This window comes from Schistocerca americana, chromosome 5, assembly GCF_021461395.2.
Source record: "Schistocerca americana isolate TAMUIC-IGC-003095 chromosome 5, iqSchAmer2.1, whole genome shotgun sequence".
Classification (NCBI taxonomy): domain Eukaryota; kingdom Metazoa; phylum Arthropoda; class Insecta; order Orthoptera; family Acrididae; genus Schistocerca; species Schistocerca americana.
The window spans coordinates 181,178,748-181,206,256 of record NC_060123.1 but is presented as its reverse complement, the minus strand read 5'-3'; the positions used below and the strand labels follow the sequence as shown (position 1 = coordinate 181,206,256).

The following is a 27,509-nucleotide window of genomic DNA, read 5'->3' as shown; positions in this document are numbered from 1 at the left end:
AGAACCATAGTGATCCAACTGAAATTTTGTATTTTTTAGAGCTTTCTGTATGGATGCATGGGAGAAAATGTAAATTTGCATGCCACACTCATCCAGCTGTGGAATCCACCATCTTCTGCAAGAACGTCTCAGTCTCCTATTTTAGAACTGATAATATTTTGAAAAATACATCCGGCCATACTGATCCAATTGAAAAATCACACTTGGATCATTATGGTTCCAAGATATGCCTCTAATTTAGTGTGAAAGCTGAAGTGATCCAAGTGCCAAGTGTATGATTGTGACTTATGGTTTGAGTTCATGTAACTTGTTATATTAAAGTTAAAATAGGTGCTTATTTTTTTTTTTTTGTAATGATGGTCATATACATAATTCATTGAACTTACTATCGAGCAATTTTTCAGCTGATAACAAAACAAATTGTTGCTTATACCAATGTCAGCTGTCTCATGCCCATTATTTTTTTCAGTTTTGACAGTGTTTATATTCTCTGTGGTTTCAAATAAACAGAAAAGTATAAAGCAGCTGACCCCAAATCTAATGAAACAGATGTGCAGGAATTTCTGCTAAGCCTTTGAAATTACATAACTGCTCATGCTAGGACAGCAAAGTCAATACCATACAAAAAGAGGCATGACATTAAGAAAAATCTTAGATTTGTTCCACCAGTTCATCATCTGTTCTACCTACCAATTTCACATGTATGAAGGAGGAGGAAGGAGCGATGAGGCTTGTCTGTACCACCTGTAATGAATCCATAGACATCCCAGTCTGTACTAGGTAGGTTGAAGTCACCTCCAACTAATATACTATGGTCCGGATGCTTCTGCAATAAAGAATGTAGACTCCCTTTGAATGATTCCAGAACTGTCACAGTGGAACCTGGTGGCCGGTAATAACACCCCACAATTAACTTTATTTCCCCCAGCCCTGTTAAACGTGTCCAGATAACTTTACAATCACACTCTACTTCGACCTCAGTGGACACAATATTTTTGTCAACTGCAATGAAGACACCACCTCCTACAGTGTCTAATCTGTCTTTCCGATACACATTCCGAATGGTTCAAATAGCTCTGAGCACTATGGGACTAAACTTCTGAGGTCATCACTCCCCTAGAACTTAGATATAGTTATACCTACCTAACCTAAGAACATCAAACACATCCATGCCCGAGGCAGGATTCGATCCTGTGACCGTAGCAATCGCTCGGCTCCAGACTGTAGCGACTAGAATTGCACGGCCACTCCGGCTGGCTACATGTTCCAGCCTTCACTAAATATTTCAGAACTTCCTATCTCAGGGTTCAGCCAGGTCTTAGTCCCGAGAATAATTTGCACGCCACACGCTTTCTGGAGGGCAGTAAATTCAGGAACTTTATTCCGAACACTCTGAAAATTTACTGCTAGTATCTTGATAGCTGATGTATCTTTACACTGAGCACGTCCTGATTCCCCTGCCTGCACATCGACTGGTGAGTGTTCATCAGGACACCTCGCACTACTGCCTAGCCTAAAAAACCCATGTGCATACCACAAGTACTCTGCTACCTGAATAGCCGCTCTCTTTGTGTAGTGCACCCTTGATCTATCTAGGGGCGTCCTTCAACTCCCCACCCAATAGCGCAAGTGTAGAAATTTGCAGCCAAGACCGTCACAGAGTTGACGTAGCCTCTGGTTGAGACCCTCCACTCGGCTCCAAACCAAAGGACCCCGATCCACTCTGGGAACGATGCTGCAATAGAGAGCTCTGCTTGCACCCCACATGCGAGGCCAGCGGTCTTCACCATATCCGCCAGCTGCCCGTACGAACTGAGGATCACCTCAGAACCCAAGCGACAGGCATCATTGGTGTCGATGTGAGCAACTACTTGCAGACAACTGCACCCCATACGCTCAATAGCCGCAGGCAAGGCCGCCTCCACATCTTGGATGAGGCCCCCTGGCAGACAAACCGAGTGCATGTTGGACTTCTTTCCAGCCCTGTATGCTATTTCCCTAAGGGGCTCCATCACCCACCTAACGTTGGAGCTCCCAATAACCAGCAAGCCTTTGCCCCCCGTGTGCCTGCTCAGGCCATGCTGAAGGAGCGGCCACCTGTCCACTGACAGGACGAATGGTCGAGGCCAGCCGGACAGCCTCCACATCGACCCTCCACCTCGAGCGGTGCGAACACCTTGCAGTTTGCCATTCATGCTGAGGTGAGGGCGGCCCCAACACGCCGGGTACACTAGAAGGTGCCTCGGCAGCTGAGTCAGTGGACACAGCAAGCGACACCTGGGCTGTCTCAAGCGACGCGCCAGACCCTCCGCCGTCGCTGCACCTTGAGGCAGCAGCCTGAAGGCGGCTGACCGTGGCCAACAGCACGCTCAGCTGCTTGCAAACCGCGGCCAGCTCTTCCTGCGCCCACACACAGCACGCACACACTCTATCCATCCTACGGCTAATATCTAACAACTCTGCGAATTTATACTCTACAGCTATCAATAAGCAATATTACTCCTCTCAAATACGAGAATACGCAAGGATTTTAAGTAATTAAATATGCAAGCACACAAACACTCAGAAAGAAATTAAGAATCAAACTACAAAACAAATATGAAAGCTAAATATGCGACTCGCTACTGCACTGCTGCTGCACTGATACTTCACCAGGAACTGCTCAAGGCTCACTGATTCCTGCGCTTCTGTCATTGATGGTAACATTTCTGGAACTCATCTTCTGTAATATCCTCCCAGACCATATTCACATCTTTTTGGACATCTTGTATTGTTTGAAAATGGTGTCCCTTGACTGCCGTTTTGACTCTTGTAAATAGAAAAAAGTCGCACAGAGCGATATCTGGTGAATAAGGTGGCTGTGGTAATACTGAAATTTGTTTTGAGGTTAAAAATTGCTGTACTTACAGAGCAGTATGGGATAGCACATTTTCGTGATGCAGAATCCAACTATCAGCTATGTTGGCATGGACATGAAGAATTGAATTTGAAATGAATTGAATTGAATTTTATTTGATCCTGTAAGATTACATTGTGTACAGTAAATGTACGTGTAATATAGGACATGTCAAAGTATTAACATTCTTTATCACTTATTTTTCTACACCTTTAGCTTACATTTTTACATCACTGATAATGAGTAACAATATATACAAATTTAATGGCATAAGTATTCTGCAACACTGTAAAACTCTTTTTCAATGAGATAGTCTTTAAGCTTCTTTGGAAAGTCATTATGAAGTACACTATCTTGCTGGTTTTTGGGCAGACTTCTTAGTAGTCTGATACCAGAGTACTGGGGTCCTTATTCTAGCATTGCCAGTCGCTGGGGTATGCTCCCTTCTTCATACTTATTTCTTGTATTGTGGGTGTGTACACTAGCATTTGTAATCCAGTCCTCACTACCTTTTGTGATGTACATTATTGTTTTGTATATATACAATGATGAAAAAGTTAAGATACCTAAATTCTTGAAACAGTTCCTGCGTGTTTCAGAGGTCTTTCTTCTTAAAATGGTCCTAATTGCTTTTTTTTGTAATGTGAACACTCATTTTGTCTCTTGTTTGTTTGAGTTTCCCCATACAGTCACTCCATACTGTAAGTATGGTTTGAAAAGTCCATGATACACAGTACACAGAAGGTTTTTGTCTGAATACTGTGATAGCTGCATCATTAAGAATATGACAGAGCTCAGTTTCTTACAGACATTATTAATATGTTTTTTCCATTTCAGGTCATTATCCACAAGAATACCTATGAATCTAGCAGATTCTACTTCTTCCAGCCTTGTTCCATCAACCTCTAAATCCATGTCTACAGCCTTTTCTTTGTTTTTAAACACTACATACATAGTCTTTTTTTAGATTTATAACCAGTTCATTTTCCAACAGCCATTGCGCTGTGACATTTGCAGATATGTATGCTCTTCTCTCAAGCTGTTCCATATTTTGGTCACTATTTAGTATTGTCATGTCATCAGCATACAATATTTTCTTTTCGTCCTCCTCAACACTTATATCATTAACAAATACATTAAATGACAATGGCCCCATTACCGAACCCTGCGGCACTCCATATCTGATGGATTTGGTTTCTGATTGGTACGAGTTTCCTAATGATACATACTGCTTGCGGTTGCACAAGTATGATTTTATCCATTTACCTGGTTGCTTCCGAATGCCATAGTTGCTTAATTTTTGTATCAGCAAGAACTCTTTTACGAAGTCTTTCTCAGATTTCTTTGTAGTAATATTGGCTAGCTGTTTGTCCAGGAGGCACCCACTCTTTATGAACAATTCCCTTGGAATCAAAGAAGCAAGCAAGCATGCATTTCACTTTCGACTTTGACATGCGAGCTTGTTTTGGTCTGTGTGATCCCGCTGAGCTCTTGACATAACCTCCTCTCCAAAACCTTCTGAAGCTTACCGTAAGTTGTCGTCGCGTTTTCACCCAATTTAACGCAAAGAGAAATTGGTATACCATTGCGCAATATTATGCGGTTCTATTTCCGTGACGAGAGACACAAACATATGTCAACTTATTACAGCACAACTCACGACTGAGCAGTTGCATCCATGTGCCACCCGGAATGGAAGCAGGTTATAGACCAAGGTCAAAGATGTGCCTACACACGCCTGCAGGGTTGCCACATCTTGCAAAGAAAATCAGTCTCATTACTTTATTGTCGCTCCTCATATGCCCTCAAACAGACATGTGTCAGTACTGCCAGTGAACAGTGAAGCCTGACATAATCAAGACAGAGAGACTGCAGTCTTAATGTAATTTATTAAATAACAACTTTAAAGTAAAAACTTTTAATACATAGACCGCAATTTTCCTATCACAATTAAAGTTAGGTAACTAGTTTTGGCTGCTATGTGCAACCATCTTCAGAGCATTCAGAATATGAACGTGTGCTGAATAAGGATTGGAAAGCATCGTTAGCTATAGTCATGCAGCAATGTGCATTCTTTAAGTACCAAACCCATAACAGTACGCAGTTGAAAGAGTCACCGTGAGCAAGCCAGGTTGTAGATGGTAATTTAGCAGGTTGATGACCATGTAGGAAATTGCCCAGTTGCTTGAAAATAAGCTGAATCAAAAGATCGTTACTTGCAACAGTATAACTGGTATTATCGTGAGGGCAATATACGCAACAGTTCCAATAACTGTCAGCAGTTCCGTAGCCTAGATTGCACAAGAATGATCTCAAAATGTGTGTGAATTCCTAAGAGACCAAACTGCTGAGGTCATTGGTCCCTAGACTTACACACAACTTAAATTAACTTATGCTAAGAACAACTCACACACCCATGCTCGAGGGAGGACTCGAACCTCCGGCGGGAGAGGCCGCTCAATCCGTGACATGACGCGTCAAACCGCGCGGCCACTGAGCGCGGCACAAGAATGATCCTGCGCGGCGTACAACGCAGTCATCTTTATAAAATAAGTACAAATTGTTGTGTTAGCGAAAGGAGTACCTGACGTATGTGACATTTCTGGAGAGTATGTAGCCTTTCAATTGCGCACACATCGCTCTGATAGTGTTAAAAGAAAACTGAAATCAGGAAAGCTATAATTCGTGCAGCTGATGACCATGAAGAGTATGGTAGTGGAGTGGTCGTTGGGAGGCAGTACATTTAAACTATTTTAATGTGTGACTGTCTCACCTGCCGCAAACAATCGCAAGGGAACCACCAATCTATCCCGCACTCGTATTTCTTGTCCCATTTTTGTGTCTTCTATGACTTCTGTCCAACACAATCTATAAAAAACTGCAACTCGCAGCTCGTAAATCGGCAAACTGTCCGGAATTATTGTTCGTCTTCGCTCTTTAGCTCTCGAATTAGCGCATGCAAAGCAAAGCTCCCCGTTATGGCGCTGGTGGACCAATTAGGACCGACTAACCGTCGCATTATTCTCTGCCACAGCTGTCATTCAATGCTGTATGGAGAAACGTGCGGTCAGGACGCCACTCTCCCAGACATTGCCGACTTTCTTGACCTTAGAGCAGCTGCTTCTTGTTCAAGTAGTTCCTCAATTGGCCTTAAGAGGCTGACTGCACCCGTACCACTCCTCCCACCAAGGAAAACTCTCTGGTACATCTACATCTACATTTACATCAAGCCACCTATTGGTGTGTGCCGGAGGGTACTTTCGGTACCACTATCTGATTCCTCCAACTCTGTTCCACTCGCGAATAGTGCGTGGGAAGAATGATTGTCGTTAAGCCTCTGTATTGGCTCTAATTTCTCGAATTTTCTCCTCGTGGTCAATACACGAGATGTATGTGTGTATGTGTGTGTGTGTGTGGGGTGGGGGGGGGGAGGTAATATGTTGTCTGACTCCTTCTGGAAAGTGCTGCCCCGAAATTTCAATAGCTAATCTCTCCGTGATGCACAACGCCTCTCTTGCAACGTCTGCTAGTGGAGTTTGTTTAGCATCTCCGTAACGCTCTCTCGCCTGCTAAACGATCCCGTGACGAAACGCGCCGCTCTTCGTTGGATTTTCTCCATCTCCTCTATCAGTCATAGCTCACAGGGATCCCAGATAGATGAACAGTACTCAAGAATCGGGCGAACAAGCGCCTTATGAGCCACTGCTTTCGTGGATGAGTTACATTTCCTTACGATTCTTCCGATGAATCTGATTCTTGTGTCTGCTGTTCCCACTATCTGTTTTATACGAGGGTCATTCCATTTAAGGTCGCTCTGGATAGTTAAAGCCTAGATATTTTACGGCAGACGCTGTCCCCAGTTGTTTGTCTTCAATAGTGTACCTGTACAGTAGTGGATTTCTTTTCCAATGTTTGCGCAATATGTTACATTTATTTACGTTCAGGGTCAACTGCCAGAGTCTGCAGCATTCATCAATTCTCTGCAGGTCGTTCTGCAAATTCTTACTATCTTCTGGCGTTGCTACTTTGATATAAACAACTGCATCATTTGCGAATTGCCTTAAAGAGCATCCGACGCTTTGTATTAGATCATTTATACAGGGCTATTACAAATGATTGAAGCGATTTCATAAATTCACTGTAGCTCCATTCATTGACATATGGTCACGACACACTACAGATACGTAGAAAAACTCATAAAGCTTTGTTCGGCTGAAGCCGCACTTCAGGTTCCTGCCGCCAGAGCGCTCGAGAGCGCAGTGAGACAAAATGGCGACAGGAGCCGAGAAATGTCGTGCTTGAAATGCACTCACATCAGTCAGTCATAACAGTGCAACGACACTTCAGGACGAAGTTCAACAAAGATCCACCAACTGCTAACTCCATTCGGCGATGGTATGCACAGTTCAAAGCTTCTGGATGCCTCTGTAAGGGGAAATCAACGGGTCGGCCTGCAGTGAGCGAAGAAACGGTTGAACGCATGAGGGCAAGTTTCACGCGTAGCCCGCGGAAGTCGACGAATAAAGCAAGCAAGGAGCTAAACGTACCACAGCCGACGGTTTGGAAAATCTTACGGAAAAGGCTAAAGCAGAAGCCTTACGGTTTACAATTGCTACAAGCCCTGACACCCGATGGCAAAGTCAAACGCTTTGAATTTTCGGCGCGGTTGCAACAGCTCATGGAAGAGGATGCGTTCAGTGCGAAACTTGTTTTCAGTGATGAAGCAACATTTTTTCTTAATGGTGAAGTGAACAGACACAATGTGCGAATCTGGGCGGTAGAGAATCCTCACGCATTCGTGCAGCAAATTCGCGATTCACCAAAAGTTAACGTGTTTTGTGCAATCTCATGGTTTAAAGTTTACGGCCCCTTTTCTTCTGCAAAAAAAAAAGAAAAACGTTACAGGACACGTGTATCTGGACATGCTGGAAAATTGGCTCATGCCACAACTGGAGACCGACAGTGCCGACTTCGTCTTTCAACAGGATGGTGCTCCACCGCACTTCCATCATGATGTTCGGCATTTCTTAAACAGGAGATTGGAAAACCGATAGATCGGTCGTGGTGGAGATCATGATCAGCAATTCACGTCATGGCCTCCACGCTCTCCCGACTTAACCCCATGCAATTTCTTTCTGTTGGGTTATGTGAAAGATTCAGTGTTTAAACCTCCTCTACCAAGAAACGTGCTAGAACTGCGAGCTCGCATCAACGATGCTTTCGAACTCATTGATGGGGACATGCTGCGCCGAGTGTGGGAGGAACTTGATTATCGGCTTGATGTCTGCCGAATCACTAAAGGGGCACATATCGAACATTTGTGAATGCCTAAAAAAACTTTTTGAGTTTTTGTATGTGTGAGCAAAGCATTCTGAAAATATCTCAAATAATAAAGTTATTGTAGAGCTGTGAAATCGCTTCAATCATTTGTAATAACCCTGTATATATTGTGAACAGCTACGGTCCTATCACACTTCCCTGTGGTACTCCGGATATTACCTTTACCTCTGTCGATTTAGTTCCGTCAAGAGCGACGTGTTGAGTTCCGTCTTGAATCCAATCGCAGTTCTGCTCCGATACTCCGTAAGCTCGTATTTTGTTTCACTAAACAACATTGCGGGACGGTGTCAAATGCCTTACTGAAGTCAAGGAACAGGGCATCAGCCTGAGCGCCGTTGTCCACTGCGCTGTGGACCTCATGGAGGAACAGAGCGAGCTGAGTTTCGCAGGATCTCTGTTTGCGGATTCCATGTTGATTTCTATACAGGAGCTGTTCATTTTCCAGAAACATCATAATTCTTGAGCATAAAACATGTTCCATAATTCTGCAACAGATTGACGTCAACGACATAGGTCTATAATTGTGTGGATTTGTGTTACGGCCTTTTTTAAAAACGGGAATGCCGTGCGCTTTCTTCATGTCGTTAGGTACATTTCGTTGCTCAAGCGATCTGCGGTAAATTACTGCTAGAAAGGGAGCAAGTTCTTTATAGAATCTTATAGGTATCTCATCTGGTCCTGAGCCTTTCCACTACTAAGCGATTGTAGCTGCTTTTCGATTCCACGATCGGTTGTCTCAATATCTGCCATTTCGACGTTCGCACGACGATTGAAAGGAGGGACGGTGTTACGATCTTCCGCGGTGAAACAACTTCGAAAGACCGAATTCAGTGTTTCGGCGTTCTCTCTGTTATCTTCCGTTTCGGTGCCGGTGTGGTCGCTGAGAGAATGAATAGATATTATTTGGACCCACTTACTGATTTTACATACGACTAAAATCTCTTAGGGTTTCTACTCAGGTCGGTTGACAACGTCTTACTTTCAAAATCATTGAATGCTTCTCTTATTGCTCTCCTTACGCTCATTTTAGCTTCGTTCAGCCTTTGTTTGTCAGCCAGGTTTTTACTTCTCTTGAATCTGAGATGAAGTGCTCTTTGTTTACGTAGCGCTTTTCTAACACGGCTATGGTGGATCTTTCCCATCCCTTAAAACCTTACACTAAACATGCTTGTCTAGGGCATATTGAACGATGCCTTTGAATTTTTTCCATTTGTTCTCCACATCTTCGTCCTCATCACCGAATACTTGATGCTGACTGCTGAGATATTCTGAAATTTGTAACCTGTCACCCTTGCTGAGCAAATATATCTTCCTACCATTCTTAAAATTTCTTGTAGGACCCGTCGTCATAGATGCTGTCATGGCCTTATGATCACTGATAACTTCCTCTAAGTAAACTCATTCGATAAATTCAGGTCTGTTTGTTGCCAGAAGGTCTAAGACCTTACCCTCACCTTACCCTCGTATTTGCCGAGGTAATTTTCGGACAAGACATTCAGAACAATGCCACACGATTCCCTGTTTCCGGCACCAGTTTTGATGGCATAACACTCCCAATCTATACGTGGCGAGTTGAAATCACCCGCTATTACAACGGCATGATCAGGAAAACTACTAACATTATTCTGCAAGCTCTGTTCAAATGGTTCAAATGGCTCTGAGCACTATGGGACTTAATTTCTGAGGTCATCAGTCCACTAGAACTTAGAACTACTTAAACCTAACTAACCTAAGGACATCAACACACCCATGCCCGAGGCAGGATTCGAACCTGCGACCGTAGCGGTCGCGCGGTTCCAGACTGTAGCGCCTAGAACCGCTCGTCCACCCCGGCCGGCTGCAAGCTCTGTCTGAAGTGCTCTACAACTACAGATCCTGACTCAGGTGGTCTATAAAAGCATCCGATCACCGTTTTTGACCGTTCTTTGATACTCTGGTAGTACCGGGAATCGATCCCGGGTTCTACGCGTAGCAGCCAGACGCACGGGAATCGATCCCGGGTCCTACGCGTAGCAGCCAGACGCACAGTTCATTGAGTGGACAGAATTAGCTAAGGACTGCGCCTAATTCACTTCTCCTGTCTATCCACGGTTTTATCCACACCCTTTTTCCACTCTTTTTACATCTTTTTCTACCGTTAGTTACTATCAAAGCAGCGGCAACTTGCCTCATTGCGCAAACTGATCACGAAAATTCTTCGCCGGTGGTTGCAAAAACTCTGAGGTTGTGAGTTAACGAGCATTTCGCTCTCATTTAAGTATATGGCTGAAAGAGTCAGCCTTTAGAATTTGTGAAACGAACCCTGTCGTCGAGTACCGTGTTCCACAAAGGGCGCAGATTCACCACGAGATGGGGTAATTCACAGGCGTCTATTGTCTAATGGCTCTGTGCACTATGGGACTTAACTTCTAAGGTCATCAGTCCCCCAGAACTTAGAACTGACCTAAGGACATCACACACATCCATGCCCGAGGCAGGATTCGATATCGTTGCGGTCGCGCGGTTCCAGACTGTAGCGCCAAGAACCGCTCGGCCACCCCGGCCGGCGTCTATTGTCTATTGAGGCCTAAGCGCTGTAGTGTGCGAGGCGAGAACCTACCTCATAGGGAAACCCCGGGAGGCATAGCAGTGTTAAATATGGCGGACCTAAGAATGGCCGTAAAGGGAAACAATATTTTAATTCTGTAGTGATTCAGGGAATTAAGACACCGTTATTTTAATCTACCATCCTTCATAAATTTTCATGGTGATCCCAATAAAACTTGAATATTGATCATATGAATAATAGTTTAGGATTTACTGTTAAAGTGAAATTAACAAGTTTTGTAACAAAGACCTGAATGCTAAAATCTGAACGCTTTGGTCGATCTTAATGATCGACATTTCATATAGAAGCGCATCATTAAAGTGACAAACGTTGTAAATATCAACTGTGTAACTTTATTTGTTTAAAATATATAGTAAATTTAAATTATCATTATTTTCAGTTAAGCATCAGATCATCATTTCCTCCACACAAAACACATTGAACGGTGACAGGCTGACGCCTTATTGTATCATTAGGTAATAGAATATTTGTTGTAAAACTTAGTGCATAATAGTTACTTTTGTTCTTTATTTATTTATCAGAAAGCACATTGGTGCAAGGCTACTGACCGTGGAATTCAACGCTAAGAAGGAAATTGTATTGGTTTTATGTAAAAGAATTTAACGTTTATTATGTAACGGATATTACTGTCACTGTATTTAGAACGTGAAAGTGGTCAAGATTTGATTATTTAAATATGTTAAAATGTAAAATAATGTAGAATAAGCTGTAGCCAATCAGATGGACGGCTTCAGGAAAGGGAACTGCGCTAGTCAGTTGAGCGATTATGTTCGGCGCGCGGGAAACGCAGTCAGAGACGGACAGAGGGCCGTTCTGGTCTAGGCACCACAGGATACAGTTCGGCTGGAGGCACCAAAGGGTACAGTTCGGAGTGAGACGCGAAAGCGGACAGTCTGTGTTTGGATAGCTAGGAAGTGAAACTTCGCGTTGAGCGGTGAGCAGCCGCGCGCTTGGTGTGACCTCTAACTTTTCGCGTAGTTAACGAGGTGGAGTGTTGGACTTTTAATTCACGATGAGATTGTCAATGACCGAACTGTGTCAAATGGACACACTCTCTAGTGTAAGAGTAATTCTAAATACGACCACTTTCGCCATCAGTTTTCTTTCTGAATAAACATTATTCTAACCAAATCGCAATACCTACATCATTTATAGGTCGTTAATTTAAGTCACGGCTCCAAAATACTAACGCGAATTCTTTACAAACGAATGGAAAAACTAGTAGAAGCCGACCTCGGGGAAGATCAGTTTGGATTCCATAGAAATATTGGAACACGTGAGGCAATACTGACCCTACGACTTATCTTAAAAGCTAGATTAAGGAAAGGCAAACCTACTTTTCTAGCATTTGTAGACTTAGAGAAAACTTTTGACAATGTTGACTGGAATACTCTCTTTCAAATTCTGAAGGTGGCAGGGGTAAAACACAGGGAGCGAAAGGCTATTTACAATTCGTATCAAAACCTAATGGCAGTTATAAGAGTTGAGGGGCATGAAAGGAAAGCAGTGGTTGGGAAGGGAGTGAGACAGGGTTGTAGCCTATCACCGATGTTATAAAATCTGTATATTGAACAAGCAGTGAAGGAAACAAAAGAAAAATTCGGAGTAGGTATTAAAATCCATGGAGAAGAAATAAAAACTTTGAGGTTCGCCGATGACATTGTAATTCTGTCAGAGACAGCAAAGGACTTGGGAGAGCAGTTGAACGGAATGGATAGTGTCTTGAAAAGAGGATATATAGGATGAACATCAACAAAAGCAAAAAGAGGATAATGGAATGTAGTCGAATTAAGTCGGGTGATGCTGAGGGAATTAGATTAGGAAATGAGACACTTAAAGTAGTAAAGGAGTTTTGCTATTTGGGGAGCAAAATAACTGATGATGGTCGAAGTAGAGAGGATATAAAATGTAGACTGGCAATGGGAAGGGAAGCGTTTCTGTAGAAGAGAAATTTGTTAACATCGAGCATAGATTTAAGTGTCAGGACGTCGTTTCTGAAAGTATTTGTATGAAGTGTAGCCATGTATGGAAGTGAAACATGGAGGATAAATAGTTTAGACAAGAAGAGAATAGAAGCTTTCGAAATGGGGTGCTACAGAAGAATGCTGAAGATTAGATGGGTAGATCACATAACTAATGAGGAGCTACTGAATAGGATTGGGGAGAAGAGAAGTTTGTGGCACAACTTCACTAGAAGAAGGGATCGGACGGTAGGACATGTTCTGAGGCATCAAGGGATCACCAATTTAGTATTGGAGGGCAGCTTGGAGGGTAAAAATCGTAGAGGGAGACCAAGAGATGAATACACCAAGCAGATTCAGAAGGATGTAGGTTGCAGTAGGTACTGGGAGATGAAGAAGCTTGCGCAGGATAGAGTAGCATGGAGAGCTGCATCAAACCAGTCTCAGGACTGGAGACCACAACAACAACAATAGTTCCCGATATTATTATTACTGTATTTAAATGTTATGTTAACTTTATATTTTACAAACTTGTCATTAGCCAGACAATTTAACCAAACGGTCACAAGTGTCTAATTTAGGGCGTATAATGCGACACGTGCGGATCAACCCCTAGACGAGTTTGGGCCAAGACATTTCGACGAAGAGGAAGCGCATGGGACCCGAACAGTTTTGGGATGTTAGCTCGCAAGGTGGAGAGCACAAGAAAGCACAAGAGTGAATTCTTCCTCTAGAATTGTTGTGTGGTACTTTAGGCAGCAAATCTTGCCGAGAATAATTCTCAAGTGGACATAATGCTGACAGTGACTCTTACACTTACTATCCTGAGTTTTCTCAAGAGGACACGTGCCTTACAATGAATTACCGTACTGCTAGTGTGATAGTTAGAAGCTTGCTTCCCCACATCTTACTGCCTCAGTACGTGGCCTATGAAGCAATCCATTTTTTGGTCAGGTTGTGGTATAACTTTCTTTTGTCTCAAATTCGATTCAGTGCCTCCTCATTAGCTGTTCGATTTACCTATCTAATATCCAGCATTCTCCTAGAGCACCAGAGCTTATAGCCTCATCTTGTCACAGCCTCACAAACGATTTACTAGTTAGATTTCTAACAGATGTTAACAATTTTCCCTTTTTCAGAAATGCATTTTATATTCTCACTACTTTTGTCATAGTAAGTTACTTTGCTCCCCGATTAGCAAAACTCATCTACTGCTATTAATATTTCATTTCCTAATTTCATTTCCTCATCGTCACCTGATTTAATTCAACAACTCATCATCTTCCTTGTTTTACTTTTGTTGATGTTCATCTTATAATTTCCTTTTACGGATCTATGTATTCCGTTGAACTTCTGTTCCAAGTCCTTTACGGCCTCCGACAGATTTACATTGTCTTCTGCAAATCTCAATCATTTTATTTCTTCTCCGTGAACTGTATTTCTCTTTCTGGTTTCCTTTGCTGCTTGCTCAGTGGACAGATTCAATAATATAGGGGATAAGCTGCAATTCTCTCAAAAACCCTTTTCAACTATTGATTTCCTTTCATGTCCTTCAGATTGCAGCGTTGCACCTGTACAAGTTGTAGAAAACATTTCGCAATCTATATTTTATGCCTATCTTCAGAATGTCAAATAGTATTTTCTAGTCAACGTTGTTAAAAGGTGTCGCGAGATCTAAAAATGAATTAAACATAGATTTACCTTCTCTGACAAGTCGCAGGGTGACGTTTGCTTCTCGTGTTCCTGTTTGTAGACTAAACCGGTCTTCCCTAAGTTCGGCTACTAGTAGACTTTCCGATATTTTGTCACCATGACTTAAAAACTGATGACCGGCAATTTTCACACCTGTCAGAACCCCCCATCGTTTTGATTAGAATTATTACACTCTTCTTGAAGTCCATGGGTATTTCGACTGATATCCGCATCGCCGCAAGATTTTTTTTTAGGTGTTTGTTATTTTTAATCGTTACTCATCCGTCTAGTTCGATGCGGCCCGCCAAGGATTCCTCTCCTGTGCTGTGCCAACCTCTTCATCTCAAGAGTAGCACTTGCACGCTACGCCCTGAATTATTTGCTGGATGTATTCCAATCTATGCCTTCCCCTACAGTTTTTATCCTCTACAGCTCCCTCTAGTAACATGAAGATTATTCCCTGATGTAACGCAGGTCCTATCATTTTGTCGGTTCCTCTTATCAGCGTTTCCCACACGCTCCTTTCAGCGGCGATTCTGCAGAGAAGCTCCTCATGCTTTGCGTTATCAGTTCACCCGATTTTCAACATTCTTCTTTTAATATATCATTATTGATTATTTAATTAAAATATTCTTCAGTTATTTATTATTATAAATAAATATTCTTTATGTGTGCTTTTATTCCATTTATTGGTTTAGTTATTGGTTTTAGGTGGTTTAGCTTAGTTCCTTTATTCCTCTTATCTTTACCCTCCTGAAAAACTGGAAAATATAAATATTTTCGTTTTAATTACCACGGGAGAGTAAGAGATGTATTCCGCAGCGGCGATTCCTCGTCATTATCTGCTGCACCTGAAATCTCTAAAACCTTTACTCGCTATGCAGATCGTTCGGCACAACTTTGTGTTATGTTGTTTGATGAGTCTGGATGATATGTCCAACAATTTAGCAAGTTAAAATTTATTAATTCGGAGATAATCTCTCGACGAATTCTGACCGTGGAAAATGCATGTTCGTGCTATCGCCCCAAACTTCACCTCCGAGCGATCTACGTTTCGTAATAACTGTACCATGATACTTAACTAATTTCGGTATGGTGATACACACACCTTGAATACTTGATGTTAGTTATTGGATTTTATTTTTTGCAAAAAACTATTTGAACGTTTACTATATACCGTAATGGAGCCCCACAACAATACAATCTCTTTCCTCCTCTCACACGTCTGATCTCTCCATTTCCTTCACAAAGAGTCCATAAAACAAATCTTTGGTTCGGTAAGACACAGAGATTCGTTCGTAGCACGGAACTTCCGATTCTCGCAATCGGTATATGCCGTTCACCACAATATCAGTTCGTTGCACGGTACACCAAATTTTGAATCACCTCATCTCAAACGCTTCTATTCTTTTCCGTTCCAGTTATCCCACTGTCCATGATGCACTACAATGCAATGATGTGCTCCTGTTCTTCAGTCTTGCTTCTACCATCAAGTGTAACGTCAGGACTGCCTCTAAGGTGCCTTTACGCTTCGTAAAGCCATGCTGATCGTCGTCTCTCAATCCCCAATTTTCTCTTACATCCTTCCGTATATTGTCCTTGTCAGCAGCTTGGATGCATGAGCTGTTAAGACGATTGTGCGTGTTTTCGTACTTGCCTGCCCTTCCTATCTTCGCAATTTTGTGGATGATATTTTTCCAAAAGTGTCATAGTACGTCGCCAGTTACATAGATTCTACACACCCTCGTATAGTTGGCGCTTCCGACCATGGTCTTAGAAATTACGGTGGAATGTTAAAACACTGAAGAGCCGAAGAAACTGGTACACCTGCCTACTATCGTGTAGGGCCCCCGCGACCACACAGAAGTGCCGTGAAGCGACTCGCCATGGACTCGACTAATGTCTGAAGTAGTGCTGGAGGGAATTGACAGCAGCTCGTGGTCGCGCGGTAGCATTCTCGCTTCCCACGCCCGGGTCCCCGGGTTCGATTCCCGGCGGGGTCAGGGATTTTCTCTGCCTCGTGATGACTGGGTGTTGTGTGACGTCCTTAGGTTAGTTAGGTTTGTTCTAAGTTCTAGCGGACTGATGACCATAGATGTTAAGTCCCATAGTGCTCAGAGCCATTTGAACCATTTTTTGAGAGAATTGACACCATGAATCTTGCAGAGCTGCCCATATACCCTCAAGAGTACGAGGGGGTGGAGATCTCTTCTGAGCAGCACGTTGCAAGGTAACCCAGTTACGCTCACTAATGTTCATGTCTGGGGAGTTTGGTGGCCAGCGGAAGTGTTTAAAGTCAGAAGAGTGTTCCTGGAGCACTCTATAGCAATTCTGGACGTGTGGGGTGTCGCATTGTCCTGATGGAATTGCTCAGCTCCGTCAGAATATAAGGTTATCTCCATACCGATACAAGTCCATCTGCTCAATATAATTTGAAACGAAACTCGTCCGACCAGGCAACATGTTTCCAGTCATCAACAGTCCAACGTCAGTGTTGACGGCGCAAGGCGAGGCCTCAAGCTTTGTGTTGTGCAGTCATCAAGAGTACACGAGTGAGCCTTCGTCTCCGAAAGCCCAGTCGACGATGTTTCGTTGAATAGTTCGCACGCTGACTCTTGCTGATGGTTCAGCACTGAAATCTGCAGAAATTTGCGGAAGGCATGCGCTTCTGTCACATTGAACGATTCTCTTCAGTCGTCGTTGGTACCGTTATTGCAGGATCTTTTTCGGGCTGCAGCGATGTTGGAGATTTGATGTTTTACCAAATTCCCGATATTTACGGTACACTCGTGATCAGACAGGATGCTTACGTAAGTGTCACCCGTCAGAGTCGTATCTAACACGCCCCACAAGCCTCCACCAGCTTCAACAGTCCCCTGCTGACATGCAGGGTCCATGGATTCATAAGGTTATCTCCATACCGATACATGTTCATCCCCTTGATATAATTTGAAATGAAACTCGTTACGGGAAAATACCCACTTCATCATTACCTCGGAGATGTTGTGTCCCATCGCTCGTGCTCCAACTGTGACACCATTTTCAAACTCACTCAACTCTTGATAACCCGATATTGTAGCAGCAGTAACCGATCTAACAATTGCGCCACTGTTGCTTTATGTAGGCGTCGCTGACCGCAGCGTCGTATTCCACCTGTTTACATATCTCTATATTTGAATAGCATGCCTGTACCACTTTCTTCGGCGCATCAGTGTTTACCCAATCTGCCTTACCTGATCTCAAGTCTTAAATTCTGCCTCTAATACTGGATCCCCAAGTCTTCCATATCGACTTAAATTCCTTCTTCTATCACGTCGTCACGCTGTTAGAGGCCTTCAATGTACTCGTTTCAGCCCATCAGCTCTCTCCTCTGCGTTTAACACTGGAATTCGTATCGCTCTTCTAGTGCAATCAGCAGTGCTCTTAGTTTTAACGAAGGTTGTTTTGATTTTTCTGTATGAAGAGTCAGTCTTCCTAACGAGCATTCTTTTTCGATTTCTTCTCGCCTTCTTTTATGGTAGAATAGTTACTTTTGTGTTTTATCTGCTGGTGTAGACCCGAAGGTGTGGCGCTTGCCTCGGCCCGCTGCTGCCCGCTATCTGCGGGGGCGTGCGCTGCCGCCCACTCTCGCCACCGCTTCGGCCTCCGTCAGTGTGCTGCAGCTGCCGCCATGCGCCACAACCACATCTGGCCGCTGTTGCTGCTACTGCCGCTCGGCTGCCGCCGGGCTGCCGGTAAGTACCCCATGTCCTCCTAATAAGGTGACTATTAGCCGAGACCAACTAGCGGCACTACTGCCAGATCCAGAAAATTGGGACTTTGGGACTGACGATTTAAAAAATCGACAGGTCAAGGAGCTAGAACTGGGGACATAAAAAAGTCTTAAATTTTCGATCATTATGTGTTTCCTTGTAGTATACAGGATGTCCGGATCACAAACAGAGCCTTATAACGAAAGAACTCGACGTTTTATGTTGTTGGGTAAATAGGTAACCGTTAGAGATATCTCCAAAATCTTCTTTCTTTTTCTTTTAGTGTTCAACCCTGAGGTTGGTTTGCAGCAGCCATTCCTCTCCTCTGTCTACCTCCCTCTTCATTTCCACGTATGTGTTACATCCAACGTCATTCATGATCTGTTGCATGTATGATATCCTTGGTCGCCCCCGCCGATTCCTTCCCTCAATAGCTCCTTCTGCTATTGTTACAATGATGTTGTTGTGTCGTAGGATGTGCCCTACATGAAACTTCATGGAAGATTAAAACTGTGTGCCGGACCGAGACTCGAACTCGGGACCTTTGCCTTTCGCGGGCATCTACTCTACCAACTGAGCTACCCAAGCACGACTCACGCCCCGTTCTCACAGCTTTACTTCTGCCAGTACCTCGTCTCCTACCTTCCTCCGCTGCAGAGTGAAAATCTCATTCTGGAAACATCCCCCAGGCTGTGGCTAAGCCATGTCTCCGCAATATCCATTCTTTCAGGAGTGCTAGTTCTGCAAGGTTCGCAGGAGAACTTCTGTGAAGTTTGGAAGGTAGGAGACGAGATACTGGCAGAAGTAAAGCTGTGAGGACGGAGCGTGAGTCGTGCTTGGGTAGCTCAGTTGGTAGAGCTGTTGCCCGCAAAAGGCAAAGGTCTCTAGTTCGAGTCTCGGTCCGGCACACAGTTTTAATCTGCCAGGAAATTTCATATCAGCGCACACTCCGCTGTACAGTGAAAATCTCATTCTGGAAACATCCCCCAGGCTGTGGCTAAGCCATGTCTCCGCAATATCCTTTCTTTCAGGGGTGCTAGTTCTGCAAGGTTCGCAGGAGAGCTTCTGTAAAGTTTGGAAGGTAGGAGGCGAGGTACTGGCAGAAGTAAAGCTGTGAGGACGGGGCGTGAGTCGTGCTTGGGTAGCTCAGTTGGTAGAGCAGTTGCCCGAGAAAGCCAAAGGTCCCGAGTTCGAGTCTCGGTCCAGCACACAGTTTTAATCTGCTAGGAAGTTTCATATCAGCGCACACTCCGCTGCAGAGTGAAAATCTCATTCTGTGCCCTACATGTATGTCTCTTCTTGTTTGGCTGTGCCTCCACAGAGCTCTGGTTTTCTATACTCTTCTAAGCACCTATTCATTTGTTACTTTGTCTCTCCAGCTGATCTTCATCATCCTTCTATAGCACCACATCTCCAGGGCCTCTAGCCGTCTTCCCTCTTCTCTTCCAATTGTCCAAGTTTCACATCCGTATAGGGCCACACTCCAAACGAAACCTTTCATGATACGTTACCTTATTTTAAGACTGATGTTGTTGCTGGTGAGTAAGTTCCTTCTCCGATTAAATGCAATTTTGGCCTTTTGTATTCTTCTCGCAATTTCTTTCCGGCTTCTACCATCCCTTGTGATTTTGCTTCCCAGGAAAGTAAATTCGTCTATCTCTTTCAGCTCCTTTCTTCCAATTCTCATTCTCAGAGGTTCATATTTTGCTCCTGTACTGCATACCATCACTTTAGTCTTTTTCTTGTTTATTCTCATTCTATACTGATTACGTAGAATTTTTTCCATTGTTCTGAGGACTCCCTCTAGATCTTCTTTTGTCTACATCTTCTTTTGTCTTTTCTGCCCATTAATTTTGATCCCCACCTCAGTAGTTTCTCGAGCTTGTTCTATAGCTTCCTGGATGTAAGTATTGAATATAAGAGGAGAGAGAGCACATCGTTGTCTTACCCCTTTTCTAATATTTGCTTCTTGTTCCTGGTGACAGTTCCTAATCACTGCCACCTCATTCTTATAGGCACTGAGTATCACACAGATGTCTTTGTACTGTATTCCACTTTTCCTCAGCACTCTGAACATCTCTTGCCAGATAACGTTATCAAATGCCTTTTACATGTTTACAAAAATAATATAAGTTGTTTTATTTTTCTGTAATTGCTTTTCGATAACCAGTCTGAGTGCCAGAATCGTCTCTTTTGTCCCCAATGTCCTTCTGAAACCAAACTGATCTTCACTCAGCATATCCTCCACCTTCTCTTCAATTCTCTTCAGAACTATTTTTATGACAATTTTTGATGCATGTGATATTAGGCTTAGAGTTCGGTAGTGTTCACATTTTGTAGCTGCTGGCTTCTTTGGTGTAGTATCAATGATACATTTCTGGAAGTCTGTTGGTACCTCTCCTGTGTCATAGATTGACCTAGTAAGTTTTAGCAGCATCATTTTCATGATGTCACCAGCGTTCTTTATTAGTTCTGCAGGGATGTCATCAATACCCGCTGCTTTGTTGTGTAGTAGTTCATTTAGAGCTCTGTCAAATTGTTCTTGTAGAATGTCATCTCTCTTGTCATCTTCGTCCACTTGCTCTTCTCTTCCTATTACTTCTTCCAAAAGAGGTGTTCCGGCATACAACTTCTCTATCTATTCTTTCCATCTCTTCACCATGTCTTCACCAAACAGCATTTTCCCCTCTTTATTTTCTATTGTGCCTGAGAGTGTTGTTTCACGTTTGTTAAAAAATTGATTTGCTGTTCTGTAGGCTAAATCAGTTCTTCTGTTTTGTATATTTTCTTCCACTTCCCTGCACATTTCTTTTGCTTTCCTACCTTCTCTATTAACTAAATTCCTTAGTCTTCTGTATTCTGCTTTTCCTTGTTCATCAGTTGCATTTTTGTATAATCTCCTGTTTTCTATAAGCGCAATAATATCTGCTGTAAGCCATTTCCTCTTGTTTTTGGGTTCAGTTCTTCCAACTCTCCAAGATATGATTCTCATAATTTCACGAACAGCGCTGAGTCACAAGGCGCATGCGCACTAGTGACATGGCACATCTATCTCGACTTGTTAGTGAACTACTAGTTCCACAGGTGCCTCCCGACGTAATTTTCTATCATGGTAATGTTACAACATTTCTCTATGAGACGTTATAACATTTGTCCTGGCCACCTCGGTCTCCCGATCTAACTCCTTCTGGATCTCAGTGCATGGGCATTTATGAAGGACGTTGCTTGCAGAACAAGAGTTCGAGATCTGGTGGATCTAAGGCAATGGATCTACGCCGCAGTACAGGTCATAACACCTGTCGTGCCTATGAACAAGTCGTGAGAAGTGGAGTACAGTTTCGATATCTGTCGACCTACAAACAGTGCCCACATTGAAACCCGGACACCCTGTTGAATGAACAAAGTTGGAACACTGGTAGAACTGTAGTCAAAACCATTACTCTGTTCACCAAAAGTACCAACTTCGATTTTCAATCAAAACCACTTGAGCTGTACAACTATACATTTATTGTGCTACGACCAGTTACATTTTCAGGATGCTTGCAGTTAAACAAAATAGGAAATTAGGCTAAGGCTATAGCAGCTTAACGAATAAAATAAATAGCTCACACTGACAACAGACTTATACTACACTATTGACCATTAAAATTGCTACACCATGAAGATGACGTGCTACCGACGCGAAATTTAACCGACAGGAAGAAGATGTTGTGATATGCAAATGATTAGCGTTTCAGAGCATTCATACAAGGTTGGCGCCGGTGGCGACACCTGCAACGTGCTGAAATGAGGAAAGTTTCCAACCGACGTCTCGTACACAAACAGCAGTTGACCGGCGTTGCCTGGTGAAACGTTGTTGTGATGCCTCGTGTAAGGAGAAGAAATGCTGGCGAACGCACTGTTGATCCCGCTGTCCACTGTTTAAGTTCCGAATCAAATCTCTATGCAGTTACAGCAAGAACCGTAACACTCCCGAATTCGTTAAAGATTCCACTGTTGACTGTGTACTTCCGAGGGAAGAACTCAAAGTACTTCAACAAATACACCAGACACTATTACACACATCGCGAACAACAGTGCTGTTTGGCAAGGCTGCCTCCACTCTGACGTCAATCAATCAATCAATCAATCTCTTTATTCATCCGTTAACAATATACATTGTATGGATGTAGACAATTACAATTTAGTTTCTTATCTTTAATTTGTTTCAAAAACTTGGATAACAAACACAAATATTTTATATCAGTATACACTCCTGGAAATTGAAATAAGAACACCGTCAATTCATTGTCCCAGGAAGGGGAAACTTTATTGACACATTCCTGGGGTTAGATACATCACATGATCACACTGACAGAACCACAGGCACATAGACACAGGCAACAGAGCATGCACAATGTCGGCACTAGTACAGTGTATATCCACCTTTCGCAGCAATGCAGGCTGCTATTCTCCCATGGAGACGATCGTAGAGATGCTGGATGTAGTCCTGTGGAACGGCTTGCCATGCCATTTCCACCTGGCGCCTCTGTTGGACCAGCGTTCGTGCTGGACGTGCAGACCGCGTGAGACGACGCTTCATCCAGTCCCAAACATGCTCAATGGGGGACAGATCCGGAGATCTTGCTGGCCAGGGTAGTTGACTTACACCTTCTAGAGCACATTGGGTGGCACGGGATACATGCGGACGTGCATTGTCCTGTTGGAACAGCACGTTCCCTTGCCGGTCTAGGAATGGTAGAACGATGGGTTCGATGACGGTTTGGATGTACCGTGCACTATTCAGTGTTCCCTCGACGATCACCAGTGGTGTACGGCCAGTGTAGGAGATCGCTCCCCACACCATGATGCCGGGTGTTGGCCCTGTGTGCCTCGGTCGTATGCAGTCCTGATTGTGGCGCTCACCTGCACGGCGCCAAACACGCATACGACCATCATTGGCACCAAGGCAGAAGCGACTCTCATCGCTGAAGACGACACGTCTCCATTCGTCCCTCCATTCACGCCTGTCGCGACACCACTGGAGGCGGGCTGCACGATGTTGGGGCGTGAGCGGAAGACGGCCTAACGTTGTGCGGGACCGTAGCCCAGCTTCATGGAGACGGTTGCGAATGGTCCTCGCCGATACCCCAGGAGCAACAGTGTCCCTAATTTGCTGGGAAGTGGCGGTGCGGTCCCCTACGGCACTGCGTAGGATCCTACGGTCTTGGCGTGCATCCGTGCGTCGCTGCGGTCCGGTCCCAGGTCGACGGGCACGTGCACCTTCCGCCGACCACTGGCGACAACATCGATGTACTGTGGAGACCTCACGCCCCACGTGTTGAGCAATTCGGCGGTACGTCCACCCGGCCTCCCGCATGCCCACTATACGCCCTCGCTCAAAGTCCGTCAACTGCACATACGGTTCACGTCCACGCTGTCGCGGCATGCTACCAGTGTTAAAGACTGCGATGGAGCTCCGTATGCCACGGCAAACTGGCTGACACTGACGGCGGCGGTGCACAAATGCTGCGCAGCTAGCGCCATTCGACGGCCAACACCGCGGTTCCTGGTGTGTCCGCTGTGCCGTGCGTGTGATCATTGCTTGTACAGCCCTCTCGCAGTGTCCGGAGCAAGTATGGTGGGTCTGACACACCGGTGTCAATGTGTTCTTTTTTCCATTTCCAGGAGTGTATATAAATAATATTACTCTTCCATATTGAGATATTCTTCAATGCTATAAAAACTATGTGTTAGTAAAAATTGTTTAAGATCTATCTTGAATGTATGAAATTCTTTAATTTTCTTTATTGTAGAAGGCAATGCACTAGAAAGTATTGTGGGCTGGTAGTATACACTTTTTTGGTAGAGTGCTCCTTTGTGGGTGTTTCTGTGAAAATCATCCCTGTTCCTTGTTTCATGGTTAAGAACCTGATTATTTAATGTTGAAAATTCCTGGTGAGTTTTCAGAAAGCATACACATACATTGATGTATAAGCTAGGACGACAGAGAAAACTCGTTACTTTCTGCGCATTGCTTGCTGCTCTCCCTGCAGCCGCAACGGAAAACCCGCAAACAACCTAAGGGCACTATTACTCACTCCACATCATGACGGCGTTCATCGAACGCTAATTTCCTCATTGGCTGCTTTGTATTTAAAGTTCACTATTTTTCACGTGTCCGCAGCTCGTGGTCTCGCGGTAGCGTTCTCCCCTCTCGAGCATGGGGTCCCAGGCTCGATTTCCGGCGGGTCTGAGATTTTCATCTGCCTCGAGATGACCGGCTGTTGTTCTGTCGTCTTCATCATCATTATTTCAATCCCCATTACGGTCGGAGGAAGGCAACGCCAAACCACCTGCATTAGAACCTTGCCTACTACGCTGGTGCGGGTCTTCCGCAGCGTTCCCCTGCGCTCTGTCAAGAAACATGGGACTTCATTTCCATTTCCATTCATCAATGAGCCTGATACTACCAGAAGTATGCACCGCTTTATTAGAAGAACTTAAAGAGTTCATTAAAGGAGGTTTGAAATAAAAATAACATTTTTGTTATCATTTTATTTTTGTTTACCAGGACACATCACTTTTTACACTGTCAATTCCTGCTTCAGCTACGTCTCGAGATAGTACGAAGTTCATGGCATTAAATGCAAACCATGTGGATGAAGATGGATCTGTGCTTCCACCCTTCCTAAGCAACTTTTTTCCCTCGCATTTGCCGTAGGTTCGAAGACTACAGAATTTTTGTATGCTTCATCAAGCGTGATTCTGAGCTCATCAGAACAGACCGCCAACTATATTTTTCAGATCGCATTCTGTATATACATTAATTTCGACAACCAATAGCTCTGGTCGAATTTCGACAACCAATAGCTCTGGTCGTTGATGAATCGCATTTACAAAATTCATACTTCTCTCATTTATCCACTTCTTCATTACTGTACACAACAAACTCACGACAACAAACAACCACAAAATATGTGGATATATGTATACGAGCAAGCTTTCGAACGAACTGAAACGATTTTGTCTTCACTAAAGCGTGTGACAGTAGGACTTGAGAAATATTCTGTACCCTTGCTGCGGTTCTAGGCGCTTCAGTCTGGAACCGCGCGACCGCTACGGTCGCAGTTTCGAATCCTGCCTCGGGCATGGATGTGTGTGATGTCCTTAGGTTAGTTAGGTTTAAGTGGTTCTAAGTTCTAGGGGACTGATGACCTCAGATGTTAAGTCCGATAGTGCTCAGAGCCATTTGAGCCATTTTTTTACCCTTGGTGGACAACAACAGCAACACTCGGCAATATGTCGGCAATTCCCTACAACAGCTTGCGGCAACAGCAGTATTGTACAACCTTACTGCAAAATTGCCGTCTGTTGCAACGAAATTGCAGTAATGTCGACAGCAACGATATTGCGAACAAACGTTGCCGCAATATGAGGCTAATCTTAACGTACCTTTAGGTGATGCCATCGATGTATTGAGAAGCACATTTCGGGTCCTTCATGTACTAGACCATTTCTGAAATTAATACGAATTATATTTCGAATCGTTAGCAGAGCCCACAAGTCAGGACATTTGGCGTCACGCGTAAGGCATACGCGGGACGAGTTATGACACCCCCATAGAAGCAGGGTTTCCTACTGATATCAAGAAATTTGGCAACACTTCTTTTGCCATCATTAGTAGTGCTGCCCAGTTGCCACAGACTTCACGGACCGGTAAATTAAAGACGCGCCTTTCGAATGCATAAGTATTGTCCACCACGTGCTTGAGAAGAACGTTCCTAGCAAAAATATAGGGGAGGGAAAGGATCCACCTTGGTACAACAAACATGTTAGGAAGTTGCCGTGAAAGCAGATAATTTTTCACAGTCGCTTTAAACGTTGACAAACAGAAATTATGCAAAATGAAAACAGCTGTCAAAAGGTCAATGAGAGATTCTGTTAACGAATTTGAAAGCAATATTTTATCTGCAGATTCTAACAATATCCCCAAAAAATTTTGGTGGTACGTAAAATCTATGAACGCTACAAGTAATTCAATACTTTCTCTTGCTGACAGTACGTGTAATGTAACAGACGATGATAAAGAGAAGGCCGAAATTCTAAACCTAGCTTTCAAAAACTCGTTTACGGTAGAGGACTGCAGCACCATTCCACCTTTCAATTATCGAACAAACACAAGGATGGCTGAGATAGTTAGTGTATCTGGGATTGTAAAACAGTTAAGATCCTTAGACGCCAGGAAGGTATCTGGCCCAGACGGTATCCCTGTACGATTATATGTTGACTATGCTACAAATATAGCACCATTCTTATCCATCATCTATCAGAGATCATTGGAACAGCGGAAAGTCAGCGGGACTGGAAGAAGGCCCAGGTCAAACAACCAATTAAAAGGGTAGAAAATCGGATGCCCATAATTACCGGCCAATTTCGCTGACATCGATTTATTGTAGAATAATGGTACATATTTTGTGTTCAGACATAATGACCCTTCTAGACTCTGCGAAGCTCATCTGCAGAAACCAGCAAGCTTTAGGAAACAGCGGTCATGAGAGACACAGCTGACCCTCTTTGTGCACGATATACAACAGGCTCTAGATACCGACTCCCAGACGTTGAGGTATTCGATGTGGGAGTGAGCAGAGCTGGGAATTTGATGAGATGGTAGAGGACCGGTGTGAGGGAAGACAAACGGAAGCGGGAAGAGAGACTGAGTGCATGGCGTTCGAGGATTAGGAGGGACTTATAGAACTTTTCAAAAGTTTTCGGTGACTTTAGCCGCTTTTTGGCACTGCAATGAATGAGTGGTAACAGGAGAAAATTTGTGCCAGACTGGGACTCCAATCCGGAGCTCCCACTTAACGTGAGCGGTCGCCTTAACCATCTCGGCCATCCAAGTACGTAATTTTTGAGAATATTGCTTGTGCAGAACAATGATTGTTTTCTTTTGGTTCAAAATGAACATAAAAAGTTTCGACAGCATGAAACCTTTTTTTCGTGTTACAGGTTTCGGTCGGTTTTAGGTAATCTTCAGCCTCATATCACCATGATACGAGGTCTGTAGATGGTCTAAAGCTGACCTAAACCAGTAACCACAAAAATAAAGGTTTCTTACTGTTTATGTTGACTTTAAGTCATCCTAGCGCGCTTCCAATCCGACCCCAGTTCCCTTCCTGTTGCACACTGTTAGTATAATGTGACCCACACATGAAGCTCTCACTTGCCATTTCTGACCCCAGTAACAGATAAGGCTTGGTGTGCATCCGGACTGAAAG

The 27,509-nt window shown here is 43.8% G+C and overlaps 1 protein-coding gene across 1 annotated transcript in view; it reads left to right on the top strand.

Annotated features, from left to right (window-relative positions):
- Nucleotides 1-18,123: 18,123 nt before the first annotated feature.
- Nucleotides 18,124-27,509, top strand: part of LOC124615949 (5-hydroxytryptamine receptor 3A-like) — a 126,155-nt gene continuing 116,769 nt past the window's right edge. The window contains exon 1 of the mRNA XM_047144149.1: nucleotides 18,124-18,231. Within this exon, the coding sequence (XP_047000105.1) occupies nucleotides 18,168-18,231 (64 nt within the window). The 5' untranslated portion in view covers nucleotides 18,124-18,167. The remainder of the gene's footprint in view (nucleotides 18,232-27,509) is intronic.